Genomic DNA, 18,260 nt, shown 5'->3' on the forward strand with positions numbered 1-18,260 from the left:
TCACTAAAATATAAAGATCAAAAAAGTATTTTTGTTTATATATTTTTCTTACTGTTTACGGTAGTTACAATTTCACAATTTAGTTTACAGGAGGAGGATCTAAAACTTGGAATTTTCAAACGCCATGTCTCAAAAAACTTTTAGTTCATTCTTTCTTGTGTAATATAAAATCTGTAACAATTCAATATTTAGATTTGCAAATACACAATACAACGAAAGAAAGTTTCTAATTCAAATATTTCATATGACAAAAATGCTATCACGTACATTATAGTATTAAAAAAAGGAGTATCTATTATAAAATGTTTCCCCTAATTTAATATATCTAAAATAAAATAAAATAAAATTGTCAGAATTCTTTCGGAAACATGAAAAGTGGTTTCTGGGGCAAATCTTTATCTATGAAAGTAACAAGTACAAAACAGCATTTACCCATTTGGTCATTAGAGCGTCTCTATCCGAAAATGTCAACCTATCATATTTTACCATCCCAAAAAGTTACTTTATCATTTATACCATACCATTTTACAACACACTCAAGATCTCAACTTTTATTTTCCCATCCAATATATTAAAATAATATATCTACAAATAAAATAATATATCCCAAATCCATCTCTATTCTCTCCCATCTCTCTTCCCCTGCCACTACAACCACCCATTCCTGCCACCCCCACCACGAACAAACTAAAAAAAACTACCAAATTGAAACAAATCACCACTACATCATTGCCTAAAAACTAAACTTTCAAGCAACTAAATTACACATTTAAACAACCACAACAAATTAGCAAGCAATCAACAACCATTAAAACCACCACCATCAATCACCACCTCCACCACCATCAATCACAAACCCAACCACACCCACACTCATCAAACCCACCATCACTAGAAAAAGAAAAAAGAAAAAGAAGCAAACCCAACACCACCCACAGCAAGCAAACCTAACCCATTAGCAAGCAAACCCAACACCACCCATACCCGTGGCCAAAACCATCACCCACGGCCAACACCACCATGCCGATCCATGCCAAAACTACTTGCTCACTCCCAAGTGCAGGAGATCGTAGCAATATAATTCTCGGAGTATCGAGGTCGAACCATAAGGAGCAAGGTAAATTCAAAGACAATATAATTAAATAACAATTTGGGTGAAGAATAAAAATACTTTTGCTTGATGATTGTTAACAAGAATAGTAATAAAAACTTATTTAAATCAATAATGTAAATACTAAGGCATCAGGTTGTTTCCCTATATCGATATGAGATTCTTTGTAATCTAAGAAAAATATCTATTTCATAATTGATTGTTCTTATACAATTAAAAACTTATGATTCAGTTGAACTGAGACAATTCAAAAACGCATGATAACCTCGATTAATAATGCGGTTAGAAAAGTTTTCAGAAAAACTCATTCACTTTAAAACCTGATTTCTATTTGAAACTATTAAAAATTTATCTAAACAATAAGAAAAACATGATTGAACTTATTGAAAGCATGGAAGAACTAATACATCAAAAGAAATCTAATTGAACAATCAAATATGTTATTGATAAAATCCTAGAAAGAATCACGTTGAATATTCATACCGTATAGAAGAAACATAACCCCTAGCCCTAGCAAAGAGTTTAGGCTGCCATTAGAGAAAGAAAAATGCAAGATTTTCTCTCCCCAAAATTCGTTCTACCAGCCTCCCTTCAAAACCCTAATGTCTAAGTGTCTAAAGAAAATAAAACATTTACTATTTTAATTTCTGTCCAGGTTTACAGCGGTAACTTGTGAGTTAATTTCGGCCTTCAAAAATTGAGAATTTCGAAAAACTCAAAACTGGAAAGTTGTAGATATTTAAGTCACAGTTCCAACCCAACTAGCCTTGTGTTAATTGGATTTTTGAGGAGAGAGATACGCCCAAAATACTGATCAGTGCTCAGATTTTTCCTTTTCAGATTCTGCTTCTTTGATTTCTTTCCTTATTTGAAGCTTCCAATCATGGTAGACGATCCAAGCACTCCAGCTGCACCTCCTTAGACATTTAAGCATGGTCCTTTAGCTCCACTTTAATTCTAGTTTGGCCTCCATTCTCTCACAAATTCCTGTAAACTCATCTTTCTCACATAATTTCCTGAAAGTAAAAAATTACACACAATGAATAGCATCTTATTCAAGAAATTATGTAAAGATAAATAATAGGGACTAATGCAAATCATGGCTTAATTATACAAATTAAGCATGATAATAAGGAGATAACACCCATATAAATATATAACAAGTATACATTTTAAGGCGTTATCAAAAACCCATCACCCACAACCCACCACCACAACACACCAATCTAGAAACCCAGAAAGCCAACTGATCTCCACCATCAGAAACCCACAAGAATGCACCGATCTCCATCGCCTAAAACCCACAAGAACTCATCGATCTCCACCATTAGAAACCCATGTCCCACCACAATCCTCAACCCCAGACCCACCAAGCAAACCCACCAAAATTCGATTAGCAATCCTCAGCCTCTTCACCATGATGATCTTGCCTCCGTAATCGTCCCCATAAAACTCTCCTTCACCACCGCTCCAACACCTTTTATTCAGGCCCAAAGCTCCAACACCTTCCCCAAAGACAGAAAGAGGGAGACAAGAGAAGTCAGAGGCAAATTGAGAAAGAAAGAGTTGAGAAAGAATGAGTCTAACACATAGAGGAGAGAGAAAGAATAAAAGGGATTAAAATATTATTATTTTGTTTTGGCATAGTGCTACAGTACCATCATACATTTATGATGGTACTGTAGCACTATGCCAAAAAAATTTACAATTTTCCATGTTTACAATTCCGGCTATTGAGACAAATTGGGTCTGAATGCTAAAATATACTTACATTTGGCATTTGTAAGCCTAGCTGTGAATGCTCTTATATATATATATAACAATATTTTCTAAAAGTATGTACTTCATTATACATCCAACTAATTCTAAATTTCATAAAATAAAATAAAAATAGAGAAATACATTTATCTAAAATGCACTAGCATTTGGGGAGGGGGGGGGGTTTAATTGCTATTTTATAACCCAAAAGCATAAAAATACCCATTGTATCTAGGTGGGCATATCCAAAATTTTTTGCAACCTTGCTACAGTGGATTCTTATAAATAAGAACCCACTGTAGTAGGTTGTAAAGAATTTTTTAATATAAAAATATTCTCTCCTCCCTATTATTTGAGTTCTCTCTCTCTCTCTCTCTCCCTCTCTCATGGTGGAGAACGCCGTTTATGGTGGAGGTTGATGGGTTTGGGTCGCGAAGATCATGGTGAAGATTGGTGAGTTTGCGTTGTAGTGGACCGATGGACTGGTGGTTATGGTTTAGGTCTATGATCTGTGTCATAGCGGTTGCTAAACTTGGTTTTGGCATTTAAGTTTCAGTGGTGGTTGGGTTTTCTTTGCGGTGGTGGCGGCGGTGGCTAGTGGTTTGGGTTTTGAGTTTTGTTTAGGTGCTTGGTGATTTTCAGTTTGGGTATTCGGTGAGTTAGGAAATGCGGGGCCAAATACTACTTTCTCCATTGAGTAGATTGTGACTCTAATGCCCATTACAAGGTTTACATTAAAACAATTTTTTTAGTTAGTATAATTTCTAAACTATTTAGCAAACTAACATCTTGAGGTTAAGAGACTCGAGATCACTGTAGTAAATCGAGTATCACAGACTCGATTTCAACAAAAATTCACTTAGAACTCGAGTTCCACATGAGAAAGCCAAAAAGCCAATCTCGTCTTCTTCTTCTTCTTCCTTTGCTCCCCTTTGAAAAAAATCCACAAACCCTTCTCCCCTCTGAAAAAAAAAATCCACGACAACCAAAGAAACAACAAAAACACAAATACAAACACAAACAAGAGATCAAAGCTAAAACCACACGAAGCAAGAGATCAACCACAAACCCAGCAGCGAACCCACGAACCAACGAACCCAGGCGGCGAATCCAAGCAACAAAACCCACAAACTCAAGCAACGAACCCACGAACCCAAGCGATGAACCCACGACCCAAGCGACGGAACCCACGAACCCAAGCTCGTATTGAACCTACGAACGTGTATGATTCCCTCAGGCAAAGGTCGTTTTCCCTCTATTCTCTCTTTTTTATTTGTGCAGAGCAGGAAATCAAGTCTCTAATACTCGAGTTCCACTGGAAATCGTCTCCTACACACTCGAGTTCCACTAGAAATCGATTCCTACAGACTCGATTTGCTACAGTGAACTCGAGTCTTTTAAACTCGAGATGTTACTTTCATAAATAGTTTGGAAACAATGCTAACTAACAAAATTGTTTGAAAATGGGTGTTATTTTGAAGAAAAAAATCCTTCAAAGTTGCGGTGGTGGGTTGTTTGGGTTTTGGGTTTGAGTTTGGGTTTAGGTTTGGATTTGAATTTGAATTGCTCGGCAGTGGTGATGGGTGGTGCTATTGGGTTGCTCCACAGTGGCAGTGGGTGGCTGAGAGAGAGATAGGAAGAGAGACTAAAATTAGAGAGAAAAGAGTGTCATTTTTTTAATATTATTTTATTGTGTAATTATATTATTTTAATGAGTTGTATGTAAAAATAAAAACTGAGATGTTGGGTATATTAATGTAAAGTTAGTTGGTATAATAAATAAAGCAGGTTTTTAAATGGTAAAATACCAACTTTTATACCGTCTCCAATGCTAGTGCTCCTATCACAATTCATTACATAAGAATAGGATCATAGGATTAAAAATTCATCTAAAGTAAAACCTGTCATTGGGCACAATTCTGTTTGAACATATTGTATGATTGATTATTTTAATGCTGGTAGTATAATATTTGGATAATGCCTTGTCCATGTGCACGGTCATTTTTATTACAATTATTGAACACAAACCTTATTATGAGTATCAAGTTCGGGAAAATCACAAAAGAAATTCAAGTAACGATATTGTAGGCATTCATTTGAGGATTCTCTTCTCACATCATCTTGTTCATTAGCTCTGAGCGAGGTGTTCGATGTCATGTGGATAAGCATCGGCTGGGGACTGAGCTCTATATGCTCTTCCGCCATAAACCACATATCCGACTTCAGTTGGATGAACTGCATCCCAAAATGAATATTGGCTCCTGTTACTACATGCAGTTCCAAAAGGAATGCATTCGGCCTGTGGCTGCGGATTTCTTAACACTTCACAACAAGGAACATTTGTAACTATGGAACCTGGTACATAATTTGTTATAGTGGTTAAATAATTGAATTCAACATTTCCAAATAGTTTAAACTTTTTTTTTAAAATCATAATTTATTATGATATTAAAGCAGGTGGTTCTAAGTTTAAACTCAGTTTTCCCTCTATCTCCCATTTAAAAAGAAAATCTCACATGTTGGTTAAATAATTAAATTCACTAATTTGTAACAACTTAAAATTTTAGAACAATCCATAATATAATAGCAGGGAAAGAGATAAAAAGAGTGTTAAAAGTTTATTAGGTAATCTTACCTTCAGATGTAGAGCTGCTAAGTGAGATTTCAGTAGTGTTTATGTAGATAAATTTAGCATTTGTTAGATTATTATTGAAGTTATTCACCAATGTGACAACCTTATCATTGAAAAGTGCCACCGCATTGTCGATGTTGTCCACACATGAAGAATTATTGCGGCACATAGTGAGTTCAACTGGAGTATGCCCTAAAAAACCCAACCCAAAAAGGGCTATTTTCAATGCACTAAGCTTATGCAAAGTCTAGCAAAAAAAAAAAAAAAAAAAAGGGAAAAACCATGTTCACTATCAATTTTAAGAGAAAAAACAACCGTGTTCTGATTGAACCAAAAAATGAAAAACAAATACAGAAAAGTTGAGCTAACCAATAATTGTTGAGAGAGTTGTTGAACGAGAACCGTAGCGTATTGCTCTTGGTTATATATGCGGCTTGTAGGATAGAACTGTGGCAAGAAGTAATTATTTAGGTAGTCATTAGAACCTATTGCAACAGAGTATATGCATTTGTTTAGATAAGCTGTGGCCAGTGACTCATTATTTCCAAGTAGAGTCTTGATGTTTGAGACTGTAACTTGGTGATTTAGCAACTGCCTATCCAAGCTTATCCGATCACCCTGCAACATGATGCACCAAATTATATTAACTTGATGGTGCCTTTTCATTCTCGATTACAATAATGAAAGCTGGAGGATATTTAAACCCTGAATATTTCCAATAAAAACACTAAGATGCATCAAAAAAATTTTAAAGCCTAATACTACCCCAGTTAACCTTGCTGTCTATACATACAATATCAATTTCATAGGATACAATTTATGGCTCTCAATTTGTACTCTTCCATATTTGGCGTCCATAATAGGCACAGGAGAGAACTTAATTTAACAGTTTCCTTATAATTGACTAATTACCTGTTGTTGTCCAGTTTCCTTGCGAATACCTGCTGCACCAGATGCATAATTGACCCCTTTGAGTATTTCTTGACCTCTAGCAGTAGCGAAAGGTGGGATGGAATTGCTAAAACCCAGATGTTCAGCTGCAAGGAGAAAAACACTCTTTCATTTCGATGAAAAATCTTGTATAAAGATAGTTTTCTGTGTTTTTTAGTGTTTTATAGCATTAGAAAAAATGAGTTAAAGGAAAATTATCTTTAATCAATAGAAAAAGTATGACTTAATTTTAGAAAATTTTTTCCGTTAATTTTTTTAAAAAAAAACAACTCTATCTTATATCTCACAGCAAACTAAATAAGAGAAGTTATAAAATTGTTTTTCAATTCATTTAAAATTGTTACTCCTCAAATATAGAAAAATGAGTTAGTTTATGGATAACACTTTTTGAAAAATAACTCATTTTAAGAAAACATTTTCGTCTAAACAAACAAAGCAAAAGTTGAAAAGCGTGTTAAGTAGTCAAGTCTACAAGGTTGTTATTAACAAAAGACGCACACAGGTTGAGTCAGTTGTATTAGGAAACATATCCATGACATTAAATATTATAAATCTAAATATGTATGGGAGTAAGGGGTTGAAAGGGGATTGATGGTAGAAGTTCTTGTCCTAGCATTAGAGAGAAGTGGTTCGAGCAATAGTCTAAGCAAGGCCCTGTGGTGCACATGGTATTACTCTGTGGTACACGTGATATTACTCATTGTCATCACGTGACATGGGATTAATGAATTCACACCAGAGACTGCCTTTTTCATTCAAGAAAATAAAAATACAACAACAAAAAAATAAATAAATAAATAAATTTGAAAGGGGTTGAAAGGGGATATTTACCCTTGGCCCCACCAAAACTCTCCCTATATACTTTTTTTTACTTATTTGTTTTTTCAGTTTTCTCTTTCTTTTCCTTTTTTTTTTATAAGACAGTTTTTTTTTAATGCGTTGTTTCAAATATGTCTCTTTTATAGGCCAAGTTTCATCGATTTTAAAAAAAATCCTATTATATCCATGTTTGTTAAGGTTCAAAAGTAATAAAAGAAAATTAAGGATAAGAAGAAAAAAAAGGGGGGGGGGGGGGACCAAAAAGCAAAAGTTTTAATGCAAGAGAAAAACTGCAAACAAAAGAAAAACATATCGTTACCTACAAATTAAAGTGTTATATGAGTATAAATCATTTATGTAATAACTTATTATTTTTCATAAAAATTTGTAAATAGTTATGTAACAAAATTCATAAATTGATATTGTTTCAAGTTAAATCTAAAATTTTAGGTGCAAAAATGGTACTATACGGTTTTAAATTGTTATAGTTTAACTATTTTATAATTTTAACAAAATCAATATAAATTTTAGTTGATGTTTATTTAACTTCTAGAAATCATTATAAAAGATTTATAGGTGAACTTTTGAATATGGAAAAATTATAACACAACTTAATTAGATTAAATAAAAGACAAAAAAAAAAAACCTAACAAATAAATTCAATTTAATATATGTTATTTTAAGGATTTTTTAATATTTAAATACCACTTTCGTATCCACGTGAGTGGTACTTTATTGTACATATTGGTCTTAAGTATTACACATATTATGTTTGTATGTTATGCTTATCCATAATGTGTATAAAACTACGTATATGTGCATGTAGGATGACATATGTAGTTTCTCAAAAAAAAAAAAGGATGACATATGTATGTAAATTACAAATTTTACCCTGTAAAATTAAATCTTTGCTTAGCCACTAGTGCCATGCCATTAAAAAATTAAATGACTTGGTATTTACTATCATATTAATATATATATATATATATATATATATATATGAAATGGATTCTTTCCAATTTCAAATAATTTGAAAGTATTTTGTGCCATTTTTAAACATGTAGCTAATATTTAGTCAATTAAAGCCTAGAGTCTTGTAAGTTGTAACTCAAATAATATTTTCTAGTATTTTCAATGGAGATGTCTAGAGTTTAAAACTCTATTTCCTTTTTGTTGTAACTATTTTTTTTTTTTAATCTAGTAAATTAAGTGGGTTTAGCTAGATATATATCTTCTATATAAAAATTAAAATAAAAAGAAAGAAAGAAAGAATTAAAGAAAAAGTGGGAGTTGATATAGATAGCTCTTGGAATCAAAATCAATTTTTCCAATTCAAATACTTCAAAATGGCCGAAAAGAAACAAATTATGAAAAATGTAACGTGTATAAATTTTTATAGAAAGAGGTAAATGCTGACCAATGATATCGACAAGATTGCGACCATTGGTAAACCTTCCGGTGGGGCCCTCAGGGAAATCAATCCCATATGGTTGATAATTAGCTTTTGCCATTGTCACAAGGTTGTTGTTGTTCCCATTATCAGACAAGGAGTCCCCAAAAATGAAAAAACAAGGCACTTGTTGCGTTCCATCAACACGATGTTGCAAGTTCAATACCAGCAACACAACAAGCAGAAGCAACAATATTTTCTTCATTTGACATGCCATTGAAAACCAAAACGAGTAAAGGACTTTGATTGAGATTTTTTTTTTTTTTTTTTTTGATCGGAACTTTGATTGAGATATTGAGATGAAATGAAAGAATTACAATGGAACTATATATAAACCCACCACAGCTTCTAGTCGAGCTGGTAATAATGGAAGTAAATGCTTCTCACTAATGAATTTGTTAGGATGGACACTGGTCTTTAGATAGATGGTAGGGAGAGGGAGACATCATGATTCAAAGTTCAAACCACAAGCATATATAGAACATTTGAAAAGATGCAATTGTTACTCAGTTATATTATTTGTTCCTACCACCATGTATCTTTAGCGTGATAGTCGCTTCATAAGTATAAGTGCTTATGAAGTGTGAGTTGGGGTTCAATTCTCTATAAAGGAGTTTCACACACATATACATATAGATTAAACTAGAGTAAAATTCTATTTTGTATAAAATATATATATATAGATAGATATATATTTATATATATTATTTGTTCATGGCCCACTTTTAAACCCTAATAAAGTTTCATTTTGGCAATGCCAAGAGAACTTAATTAATTTTCTTCCCTAGAAATGAGTAATTACAATCGGCCATCAGACTGTGCGGGGCTCGGTGTGGTGGTTCGTAATTCAGAGGGTGCGGTGTTGGCTGCCCTTTCTGAAAAAATCGTGAAGCCTCCATCAGCGGAGCTGGTGGAGATTCTGGCTGCTCGGCATGCGGTGTTGTTTTCCTCTAAGTTGGGCTTCCATAACTCAATCTTTGAGGGTGATTCTTCTTCGGTCATCAAGCTTCTTCAGGATAGGTGCTCGTCTCATTTCCAGGGAGGTCATATTTTAAAAGTCATTATGTCTCATTTAGACTCTTTTGTGAGTTGTTCTTTCTCTCATGTTGGTAGGCAAGGTAATGCGGTGGCGCATGCCTTAGCCCAGAGAGTTAAATTATATTTTCCCTCTGAGGCTTGGACGAAGTATGTTCCTGCAGCCATTTCTTCTTTTGTACTTTCCGACCTTAGGGTCTAATTTTATTGGTGATTTACTTCTCAAAAAAAAAAAAAAAAAACAATCGGCCATCAACCATAATAAATGACCCTAAAACGATAACTTAAGAAATGTAGTAAACCTAGAAAGTCAACCCAAAAAATGGTCCAATCCACTTACTACAATTATCACATTCAATTCATCCACAACAATAATTGTAGATTTCAGTTAACTCAACTGGTAAAATCTTTGATAGTTAAATAAGATATCTAGGGTTCAATTCCTGTCTACACCAAAAACTGATTGGTGTTTTAGTCTGATGACAAAGAGCTATCATTAAGAGCGGATGTTATAAGTTGAAACTCTCTCAAAAAAAAAAAAAAATTCATCCACAACTTTAACCATAACTCTAAAGTAATTATCTGTGAATAGTGGATATATGTAAAAGTAAGACAGTTACTCGCAGACAACCACATTAAAGTTATAACAAAACTAAGATGTCTATTCTTGGCCTAAGGTCACTAGAGAATTTGGAATCGCTATACGAGTTTGAATAACAACTAAGCTATGGTTTATAGAACACTGTGTATCACATAGATTAGACGTACCCCAAGTTGTAACAGAATTAAGATGTCTATTCTACGTATGCTAGATTGATCTCCTTAGGGAATATATCTTGGCCTAAGGTCACTAGAGAATTTGGAATCGCTATACGAGTTTGAATAACAACTAAGCTATAGTTTATAGAGCACTGTGTATCACATGGATTAGACGTACCCCAAGGACGGGTGGTGCTAGAGCTACTCCAGATCCAGGGGGATCATTTGACTTGAAAAAAATAATTAAATAAAAATTTTATATAAACTTAACAAAATAAAATGGTTACACCTATCCACATTGATAATAGATAATGATAACTAATAATAAACTATCATGTAACGATTTTAAAATATAAAAACTCATAACTCGTAGAAGGAAATTGAAAAACTTCATGAATTTGTGTGTGTGTGTGTTTTTTTTTTTTTTTTTTTTGGATAACTTAATTTATTCAAATTATCTTAAATATTGTGTAGTTTAAGTTTCTTAATTGACCGTGAATAATATTTCTAGAGCCACCACTACCTTGAGCTGAAAAATCGAATTCTATTTATGAGATGATATTCAAATCATTATATTTTTTTTTAATTAATCAATTACTTTTTTTGTTCCAATACACAACAGTTGCCACTTACAGCCAAATTGGTGTCCTTTATGCAAAGAAAACTATTTCATGACAAAGAAAATTTAGTCTACTATAAATCATATATGAATTACTGTTATATCTTTTTTTCTAATAGGAAAAAAAAAAAATTCATGCATCCATTATCCATAGTAAATTGGACCCATAACCTCCCACACGTAATGTAAGAGATAAGAAATGTTGTTACCTTAACTTAGGGTCACCTATTTATCTGATGCAAAACTGTACAAAAGTCAACACACCCACCATTTAAACATGCCAAATTGAAAATGTGGCTGAGAGCCAATGCCCTTTTTAGACTATATTCCTCATGTGGTTAAGTAGTTTCTAGTATATGATATATCTGAAGGATTGCTCTAGGCCTGCGGACAGGTGGCAGCTCTACAATGATGTCTTTTTTTTGCTGAATAAAAAATGGGTAGAGGTGGATTGCCTGAGTTGGCATCTTCCACTTGGATGTAATTATAGTGACAATAAAAACATCCTAATTTAGAAAAAAATTATAGACTTAATTACTTTTAAAGATATGCTATGTCCACAACATTTTCACAATAAATTATAAGTGGCAGGTTGTTATGGGTTGTTTTTGGTGGGATAAAAAAGTAATTTTAGTGATAGATTCAAATTAGAACCAATAACAACTACCTATGATTTATTGTGAAAATGTTGTGAACGTAGCACCTCTTTTTTTTTTTTTTTTTTTTTATAAAAGATAGAAATTCTACTCTAGTCTAATTTAAGTGTATATGTATGTGAAACTCTTTCCTGAAGACTTGAATCCCAACCCTTATCCATCACTCTTCACAAAACACTTATACTTATAGAGTGACCATCGTGCTAAAAGTGTGCAATGGTACTTCTTTTATTTTTAACTTTATTTGTTTTGTCTACCTTAAAAAAAAAAAAAAAAAAAAAACTATTAAACACTTTCACTTGAGAATCCCAAAAATTTGGTTCAGCAAAAAACTAACTATTAAACACTTTGACTTGGGTAAGCCCTGCTAGGCCTAGGCCATTGGCCCCCATTAAAAATAAATAAATTAGTACAATTGGTTTTGGGGGAAAAAAAACATGTTTACGCTCTCCCTTAATGCCAACAAAGCCTCTAAATTATGAACCGATAGAAATTCATCTCAATTAAAGGTATAAATTATTTCACCAAAAAAGAAATTGATGTAAATGTGTTGAATCATCATTTATCATCAATTTTCCATAATAGCTTGAGGTTTAAATTTTTGTTGCCAGTATCCCACATGAATCACAATAGATTGTCAATATTAGCATCTCAATCGCGCAAGTTCACAAATCAAGCAATCCATCTCTCTAACACCAAAATTGAAATTCAAATCCAGCTTTCCCTTACCATGCATCACCAAACCCATGGTAAATTAAAATAAATAAATAATAATAGTAATTTTTATTTCTTTTTATTAAATTTTACATCTGAACCTTGATATTTTATTCTCCAATTTAAATTTATCTTGGTTTGGTTTGGTTAGTGATAGGGGTGTTTTTAGACCATTTCAATACTCCTGTACACATCATGCAAAGGAGCTGACGGTGCCCATAGGCCCGTTAGTTGCACGAACGCAAAACGGAAGACTTAAGGTGATGATAGCACAAACGACGACCCCATTATGACAACCCGACGGATGCCATTGTAAGCCGACGAAAGGACCCTTAGACAAGGGCAAGAGGCCAACAGGGTGAAGAGGTCAACGGGTCTAGCATGGCTTGGCTTGGCTCCCACAAATATCTATACATAGAAACATCTTGCACAACACGTAAGACACTGCCAGGTTGCTCTCATATGGAAAGATGTCCTAAAATCTCAGAAACCCTATGTGCCAAACCCTCTGTAGGGTCACGTTTTTCAAGCTAAGCCGAAGACGCATGGGACCTTAAACCAGTGAGCCCGATACAATGAATTTGTAGAGAGTAGGCCAAAGAGCTAGGCCTTAGTGCTTGGACAAAGGTTATCACGGTTTTCTTCATGATCAAGCTGAGATGGACTGAGTTTACCAGAGAGGATTGGTCCTCGGCACGGTTCGGGGAGCTTTTCCTAGTGCCTCTGGTGTGTTGGAGGGGGGGGGGGGTCTCTGCCCCACCCTTTCTGTTTTCCTCCACCCCCTTTTTATAGTAGTTTGCTTCCTCCTGAATGGGGTCCCTTGGGTAGGTACCTATCCCATCAGCCATTTCTTCCAGTTGTTGGGAGTGGTTGTAAAGGCAAAAGAGTATGGCTGTGTCAGGCACAAGGCACGAAATGCTATAATGGCAGTCTTTCCTTCAGACACTTCCGTTTCCTCCGTTGTCTTTTCCTGATTTAGCACTTTTCCTATTCCATGGAACGGTCGGAAGTGTCACTACTAGTGGCAGGTTGTCTCCTTTATCCTTGGCTACATCCATGCTAAGGAGGATTCTCCCCATGGCCGAGGAGGGGTTTTTCTTTGGGCTGGGCCCTAGGCCCAATGTAGACATTGACATGGGCCTCCAGGTCTTTTACCCCCCCCCCCAACAATAGCCCCTCAAAATCCTGCTGTCCGGCTCCTCGGACGGAAAGGAGGGTTTTAGTGACATCGAGCCTCTGTCACAGCTTGCCAAGTCTTGTCCTCGGTTAATGCCAAAACCTCTTCTCTTGCCTAAGGCACGTTCTTGGCTGTGAGACATTCTTTTAGTCTACTCAAATCGCATTCATGTCGTTTCGATGCACGAGGCGCGCTTTAATTAGGGTCTCTTCACAAGGCGACATAAATCCAACGGCTGAAGACTACTTTGGAAATTGAGCGAGATTTATCTCGCTTGTAATTCCTTCTTGGAGATTTGGGCAAATTGATTGCCACCAGGCTTGCCCCCTACATAAGACGCATGGTGGGAGATCATTCCCCTTTGTTCGCAGACTCTCGAGTTTTTTAGGTTTCTAACTCTCCAAATGCTCCCAAAGTCCCCACTGTGAGAGTGATTGAGATTTAGGGAGTGAAATGGTCAAGGTTAGGGTAAGGGTGAAGGAACCAAACCCTCTTCAGAAGCCTCGGGTGTCTCCAAGATTCAGAATGGCCCAGTCAGGACAAGGGAGACAAAGGCTAAAGGTATTTCTCCCCCTTGACTGGACAAGAAAGAAGTCTCTCTTCCTTCAGCCAAAATCCGAAGCAGGTGTAGGTCGCATCAGATTTTTGGTGCGACAAAATTTGGGCTTTCATCCGGCGCCGTGTGTCACGCATGTAAGGGTTTGGGTTTCCCATCTTCAGTACCATCCATACTTGCTCGATTGCTGCTAGAGCAATACTTGCTCGATTGCTACTAGAACGAGTATAGAGATTTGGCGTTCCTGCTTCTTCTTCTCTTCCACCGCCAGTACCATCCAGACTTGCTTGGTTGCTGCTAGAGCAAGGTCGTGGATCGTGCGTCTCCGCTTCTTCTTCTCTTCCATCGTCAGTGCCATCCGTACTTGCTCGATTGCTGCTGGAGCAAGATTAAGGATTTATTGTTTTCGTGTACCCCTCTTCTTCTTCTTTTTTTTACAGTTAGCTTCTAGTATATGCTTGTCTAAGCCTTTTAATGTACATTGTACTCTTTATTTATCTAATAAAAATACAATTTTATTTCATTTTGTGCGTACCCTTTCTTTTCTGCAATAACTGTTTTATGAATGGATATGCTGGTGTCTTTTCTTTCAAAATAGTACTTAGAGCTGATGCCATTAATGGTAAAGAGTTATCACTTTGAACTTATCAAAACTGACAGGCACAGTAACGCTGACTTTAAGTAGGTTAACTATATTAGACTAACCGGGAAAAACAACCGCATGTTCTGTACTGCGAATAGGGCGACCGCCCGAAGACGTGTAACCTAAAGTAAGCTGTCCGAGGAGATCACTGGACACTAGGGTTCTTTTCCACGTTTCCAGTGATATTTATAGCTTTAACTTGCTTTAGGCATCTGGTCTGAGGACCGAGGCATGATTGAACTTAGAAAGGCACCATTGCGTGTTAATTTCCACAAAGTCTGAAATCCGAGGATCACGCAAGACCTTCGTTCCGTCTAGGACTTAGGTTTTTCTCGAAGTAGCTAGTTTCCCCATAGGTTTGAGTCCAAGGACCATGCAAGACCTTGGTTCTGTCTAGCACTTAGGCTCTTGGAGTGACTAGTTTCCCCATAGGTTTGAGTTCGAGGACCATGCAAGACCTTGGTTTTATCTAACACTTAGGCTCTTGGAGTGACTAGTTTTCCCATAGGTTTGAGTCCGAGGACCATGCAAGACCTTGGTTCTGTTTAGCACTTAGGCTCTTGGGTGTCGTGGGTGCGCGTCAATTTCTCAAAAGCCGGAGGTCCGAGGACTCGACATAGCTAAGATTTTGTTTAACCGCTTCAAAAGATTCTGGTTTGGCCCTTGGTTTCTTTCTCCGGAGGAGATTCAGCAAACCGGACTACTAGGCCCATGAGAGTTAACCCCTTGACAAGCGCGCAGGGCACACATCTGATGTCAGAAGCCCCTAGAACCGCACTCCGTTTAGCAATCCTTCTCGCGTAGTCAACGCTTCGAAGTGTAAACCTAAGTGGAAGCTGAGTAATGACAATGACAATGTGTTCTTGGAAATAATGTGGGGTGGCGTTCACGTAGCTTGCACCTTCGCCAAAGTGGTCCTCTCGAGGGACTCTCACTGATAGAAACTTAACCGTGATTAACCGTTGCATTCGCTAACGCACAAGCTCTTCCTACAGACGGCGCTAATTGTAGGGTCACGTTTTTCAGGCCAAGCCCAAGACGCATGGGATCTCAGACCAGTGAGCCCGGTACAATGAATTTGTAGAGAGTGAGCCAAAGAGCTAGGCCTTAGTGCTTGGACAAAGGTTATCACGGTTTTCTTCATGATCAAGCTGAGATGGACTGAGTTTACCAGAGAGGATTGGTCCTCGGCACGGTTCGGGGAGCTTTTTCGGGTGCCTCTGGTGTGTTGGGGGGGGGTCTCTACCCCACCCTTTCTGTTTTCCTCTACCCCCTTTTTATAGTAGTTTGCTTCCTCCTGAATGGGGTCCCTTGGGTAGGTATCTATCCCATCAGCCCTTCCTTCTAGTTGTTGGGAGTGGTTGTAAAGGCAGAAGAGTATGGCTGTGTCAGGCACAAGGCATGGAATGCTATAATGGCAGTCTTTCCTTCAGACACTTCCGTTTCCTCCGTTGTCTTTTCTTGCTTTAGCACTTTTCCTATTCCGTGGAACGGTCGGGGGTGTCACTACTAGTGGCAGGTTGCCTCTTTTATCCTCGGCTACATCCATGCCGAGGAGGATTCTCCCCATGGCCGAGGAGGGGTTTTTCTTTAGGCTGGGCCCTGGGCCCAATGTAGATATTGACATGGGCCTCCGGGTCTTTTACCCCCACCCCCCCCCCCCCCACACCCTCCTAGCAAGGAAAGATCCCTACTTTGAAGGGATCTCGATTCACCACTCACCACTATATAAGCACCAGACCCCCCGCTTTTTTCAGGTACGCAGAAAATCTCTAACTCTCTCACTAAAAAGTTGATAGAGATTTCTTATTCGCTAACTTGACTTTTGGAGGGTTTTCGACCGATACCACACCGGTGCCTTCTGTTTGATCCTTTGTTCTTATTTACAGGTACCCATTGAAGTGACTTGGAGCTTACGACTCACTGACGATTTTCGACATCATCAGTTAGTATTAAGTATTTGAGTTATGTATATACTCCTTTTTACTTGGGCATGTTGAGACTATTGAATGATTCTAATGTTAAGTGCCTTTAACGAATTGAATTATATTGCTCTTTGCATTAATTATATTTTAATTTATTATTTTCATATTATAGTCTTATATTGTAGAAAACTTAATTGAAACTCCAATGGGATCTCTTGATAAAATTTTCACTAGCATTGTAAAAGATAGAATAGAAAATTTAGAAAATATCACAAATGAATAAGAAATTAATCAAAAAGATCTAGAAATTAATTAAATAATATAAAAGAAAGATACCAATGAAAATAATGATAATGTATAATAAAAAAATTCTTACTTTTATTATATTTAAAATAAAAAAATAAATAAATAAAAAAGACTAGATCTTTCCAAATGGATAGATAGAGATTATAAAATTTTATTGACAACACTTGTTACAGTTTTTTTCTTAAAAGAAAAGGTATTTCAAACTTAAAATTGATAAAATCATATTTAAGATTGATTAATCACAAAAATATTAAATGGATTATTCGTATTATCAATAGAAAAATAGATGTTAACAAAACCTAAATATGAAAATTTAATTGGTAATAATATTCCTCAAAAAGTATAATTAAGAATTATTGAATAAACAAACTTTTGATATAAATAAATAAAAATATATATATATATATATGTGGGGGCCAGTTAGTCAGAGGTATTATTAAAGTTGTACGAATTGGCAGGTTGCCTCCTTTATCCTCGGCTACATCCATGCCGAGGAGGATTCTCCCCATGGCCGAGGAGGGGTTTTTCTTTGGGCTGGGCCCTAGGCCCAATGTAGACATTGACATGGGCCTCCGGGTCTTTTACCCCCCACCCCCCCCCCCCCCCCTCCCACACCCTCCTAGCAAGGAAAGATCCCTACTTTGAAGGGATCTCGATTCACCACTCACTACTATATAAGCACCAGACCCCCACTTTTTTTAGGTACGCAGAACATCTCTAACTCTCTCACTAAAGAGTTAATAGAGATTTCTTATTCGCTAACTTGACTTTCGGAGGGTTGTCGACCGATACCACATCGATGCCTTCTGTTTGATCCTTTGTTCTTATTTACAGGTACCCATTGAAGTGACTTGGAGCTTACGACTCACTGACGATTTTCGATATCATCAGTTAGTATTAAGTATTTGAGTTATGTATATACTCCTTTTTACTTGGGCATGTTGAGACTATTGAATGATTCTAATGTTAAGTGCCTTTAACGAATTGAATTATATTGCTCTTTGCATTAATTATATTTTAATTTATTATTTTCATATTATAGTCTTATATTGTAGAAAACTTAATTGAAACTCCAATGGGATCTCTTGATAAAATTTTCACTAGCATTGTAAAAGATAGAATAGAAAATTTAGAAAATATCACAAATGA

General features: G+C 36.1%; 1 protein-coding gene across 1 annotated transcript; it reads right to left on the reverse strand.

Moving 5' to 3' along the window:
• Nucleotides 1-4,735: 4,735 nt before the first annotated feature.
• On the reverse strand, nt 4,736-9,132 carry LOC126706263 (GDSL esterase/lipase At1g29670-like). The gene is made up of 5 exons (XM_050405657.1): nt 8,689-9,132; nt 6,414-6,538; nt 5,871-6,119; nt 5,505-5,748; nt 4,736-5,224 (listed from the first exon to the last, which is right to left on the reverse strand). Exons 1-5 carry the CDS (start codon nt 8,936-8,938, stop codon nt 4,998-5,000), a joined length of 1,095 nt encoding a protein of 364 aa, XP_050261614.1. The 5' UTR covers nt 8,939-9,132; the 3' UTR covers nt 4,736-4,997.
• Nucleotides 9,133-18,260: the final 9,128 nt, after the last annotated feature.

This window comes from Quercus robur, chromosome 11, assembly GCF_932294415.1.
Source record: "Quercus robur chromosome 11, dhQueRobu3.1, whole genome shotgun sequence".
Classification (NCBI taxonomy): Eukaryota; Viridiplantae; Streptophyta; class Magnoliopsida; order Fagales; family Fagaceae; genus Quercus; species Quercus robur.